General features: G+C 34.7%; 1 protein-coding gene across 1 annotated transcript; it reads right to left on the reverse strand.

The window, feature by feature from the left end:
• Nucleotides 1–221: 221 nt before the first annotated feature.
• LOC110444775 (aryl hydrocarbon receptor nuclear translocator homolog) lies at nt 222–2,939 on the reverse strand (the record flags this gene model as incomplete). The annotated part of the gene is made up of 4 exons (XM_021489134.1): nt 222–385; nt 1,201–1,280; nt 2,161–2,318; nt 2,865–2,939. Coding segments are annotated over 4 exons (477 nt in total), but the record flags the coding sequence as incomplete, so codon positions are not given.
• Between the last annotated feature and the right edge of the window lie 1,186 nt (nt 2,940–4,125).

Genomic DNA, 4,125 nt, shown 5'->3' on the forward strand with positions numbered 1-4,125 from the left:
AAAATAGAATGAATTGTGACATTTTTAAAACACCAGAAGTTGGTATAATTAATCTCTTTTTATTATATAATAATTTTGTATGGTACAGATACAGCCGCTAAAAGCCTGCGTCTATCATGTATCGTACAAAAATTGTATGAAAGATTTTATGAAGGGATGAATATAGTGGAATGGTCTTACATTGGAAAATCTTTTGAATTTTAAATGAACAACACTCTCACAACACCGTCACATAGGCAATGCTTTGCTGTCTATGAGGGAGATAAACAATTTTGACACATCTATACTGTACCTGTGACTGATGCAGTACAGGCGTGATGGAGTCGGACACGTAGATTATCCGCCCCGTGTCACATTGGACCACAAACAGGAAACCATCTGCTGCCTGCAAAACAGAGCATACAAAATCGTTAGTTTCTTCATTTTCTTACAAATTATGTCGACATTTGAGTTTTTCGTGATCATATGAAGGTGACAATAACGACACCCAAAAAATGTATGTATTTTTTTCAGTTCCTGTTAGAAAGATTAGAGATGAAAACTACGACTGCAAGTAAAGAACCATCAACAAGCTATCAATTAATTTGATTTCGTACATCAGGACACCAGCTGATCAACACGATGTCATTAACGAAATTTTTACGGCCAAATTTGTCTGCTGACAGACTTGACAATCCGGTGTCTGTCGGTATATAAGCACCTCTATCATGTACTTATCAGTGCGCAACAAACTGTTGACAAAGATTTATGGAAAGATTGTAAACTGATCTTAACTTACAATATCATGCTTAAGCTTGATACAAGTAGATTCAGTAATACTCACATACCTTATTTTTTCGCAAATAAAAATCAAAACCGTAATAGTGGAAATGTTCGCGTGTGGAAATGGTCACATTGTGACCCTTTAAACTGATCTCGTCATTGAAATTTTCGCATTGGCAATACTTCTAAAATCTATACATTAAATTTAACTATATTTTTTATATCTGTGAATAAATATTTGTGTGTCGATATTTTCATGTGAATTTACTCACCACAAACAGCGGATACATTTTTCACCACTAAAAATTTCCACTTTTACAATATTTTTACTTATTCACCCCTGAAGACACATTTGAACTGTTCCAAAGCAAGGGTTGGAATAGTTCATTATGAAATTTCAGGGGTGAATTTGTTAACTTGATCTACATATGGACTTACCTCTAATATAAGGTGTTTGAGTTCCTGGTCGGTGAGGAAGGACGGTTTGTAGGAACCGTCAGAATTGGTGTTGCCTGTTCCTGAAAAGATCAAGCAAACACTCATTTAACATCTTGTATTTAAGAACAATAAGTTGTCGGAATTGTAAAATGCTAAAACATAATTTCAACATGGGACCCTCATCAGAACTCTACATGGATGCTCTAAGAATAAGCAAACTATGTTTTGTGATCTAAACTTGTGATCGATCTAGTTCATATTAACTTAAATAATACATAAAAGTTGGTGTGAAAATATAATCTCCAATAGTATGTTGCACATTTAATCTAGCAACTTTTACACTCAATTCAGAATTTAAGGTAAAATTTGACACAGCTCAACAAATGCAATTTCAAAACCTGTACACATTTTTTTAATTTCTAAGCGTGAAATGTTTTTTATTCATCAAGTGTCTTCAGACAAAAAAACAGAAGAAGAAAACATTCACAATGACAAGGTACAAAAATTACCTAAAAAGAAAATATTACTCGTTAATATGTACAGTAAAACTATGTTATAATGTCACCATTTGCCTAGAGCGATTTTGGTGTTATAAAGAAATTTGGCGATATAAATTGAGGAAAACTCTTAAGAAAACAAGAAAAAGGGACCTTGAAATATGTTGGCAATAAGTGAGGTGACAAATGAAACGAGGGACATTATATCGAGGTTTTATTGTATTTTAAAATAGGGCTATAATTAGTTCATAGCTACCCAGGTTTTTCATGTAGCTTCGTTAACCTGGAAAATGTTTTCGTACTCTTCTATGGAAAAAACACTGAAGTGTCTCAACATACAAGTTTTCACAGCGTAACATTTTTTGGTTGACATCTGTCTTTGATATTTTTCACCACCAATCTCTAAAACCGTTTCAGCTTTGACCTCAGTTTGAGCTGGAACCCACATTACCTATACTAGTACCTCGAAGCGTTTTCATGTGGGACACTGCCATTCTGAGGATAGTCAGTTTGTCTGGCTTCCTGGCCAACGTGCTACAGGTGGGGACCATGTCGCAAAGCTCGTTAATGTAGGTCGTCATCTTGTTCCTCCTGCGTCGCTCAATCTCACAGTGGCTCTCCCTGTAATGGGGGTAAACGGAATAATTCCACTTGTGAACAGAACTCAACTTTCAGTTTCATTATTTCATATTTCCTTAGAGATTTATTCTTTTCTTTCATCGCATAATGTCTTATTCCACGAAGTTAATACAACCAGATTTACCTAGAATTCATGCACTGCTATTTTCCATGCTTAGTTACAATATTTAAAATTTGCAACACAGGTGATATATTATAAAGTAATATATAGTTATTACAAAGTTTCAATAATTAAGACTATTTAACATAGAAGCAACATTTAAAATCATTAAGGGACTAATGTGTAAATAATTATTGCAGGATATACATGCCTTTTTATGAACATACAAATGCATTAACAGAATGTTGTAATCAAGACATAACAAAGAGTATGTAAAAGGTTTGAGTACAGTGTATTTAGTGACAGACATAAAGTTGTATATAGTGATAGAAAAAAAGTTGTTTATAGTGACAGAAATAATGTGACAGTCCTGGTGTACAGTGTATATAGTGACGGAAATAAGGTGACAGTCCTGGTGTACAGCTTACAACCTGGCGAACCGCTCCTTGTCCACTTGGTCCTGTGTGAATGACCCGCCCTGCTGACTGTCATCATCGTCAGATCTGTAGGGAACCAAGAAGATTAAGGATAATTTCATACCTCACAGAATTTCACCATAAAGCTGCTTCAAATTAGCTGAAGACTTCAATAGCAAACTAAGCTTACATTAGCTCACATCATGTTTCAATGCTTTTTTATTGTTTTACTAATTTTTACGTCAAGACTTAAAGGTTTTAATTTCCACATGAATTGTTTTCGTAAATCTTTTGATCTCTTGCAGTGTTTAAATTAAGTTCCAGTTTGAAGTAAATTAGTGCATGATTCTGTTAGAAATATCCACATGGAAGGGTATCATAATAGATTTAAAATTGATTTTTCCAACTTTTAACCACAGTATCGGTAAATCTTCCTGTCCACTTGGTCAGAGTGGAACCAGTCTGCAGAAAATTTATATCATTTGACCCTCCCCGATTTTTTTCTTTTCATTTTTTAGTAAAAACTAAACATTGGCAGGACAGCAACAACCGTGCATAGTAAAGAGTTCTTGCATGATCACATATAACATTGACATAGCAGCAGCATCCTATGAACAATAAATGATTTCTCTCAGCCACTTGTATATTTCTTATCTCACACTGTAGACGACCAGCATGTTTCTTTTATAGGTTTTAAACACACAATATGTGCCTTTGATTTTCTGTTCATGTTTTGTTAACTTGATACCAACTGGAACTGTTGTCTGTCGATTTTCATTTTTCCATCTAGAATACATTCCATGTCCTAGTGACAGTACCGTAGTTAACATCTGATAGCTTAACTCATTCCCTCTAAAAAATCTGAAATTTCATAATGAACTATCTCAAACAATGAATTGGAAGAGTTCAAATGTGTCTTCATGGGTGAATAGAGTTAAATTAAACAGGCCAAGTGTTATATGTCCTTACAAAGGGGTCTAGCTAGTGGTAAGTGATGATACTTGAGCATCCTCTTTAAAGACAAAGAGGCCGAGTGGTAAATGGTATTCCTGGATTGATGTTCCATTAGATTTACTGGGTTATCCTCTGATAAGACAAAGGGATCTAGAGGTAAATGCCATTGCTAAAACAGACAGTGGTATATTATACCATAATTAACCGATGTTAAGACAAAGGCCATGCCCAGTGGTAAATGCCCATGCTAAAATGGTGGTACCATAAATAACCTATGTTAAGACAAGGGGGCCTAGTGGTAAATGTCCATGCTAAAATG

Source organism: Mizuhopecten yessoensis, unplaced genomic scaffold (genome assembly GCF_002113885.1).
Source record: "Mizuhopecten yessoensis strain PY_sf001 unplaced genomic scaffold, ASM211388v2 hete_36170964, whole genome shotgun sequence".
In the NCBI taxonomy this organism is placed as follows: Eukaryota; Metazoa; Mollusca; class Bivalvia; order Pectinida; family Pectinidae; genus Mizuhopecten; species Mizuhopecten yessoensis.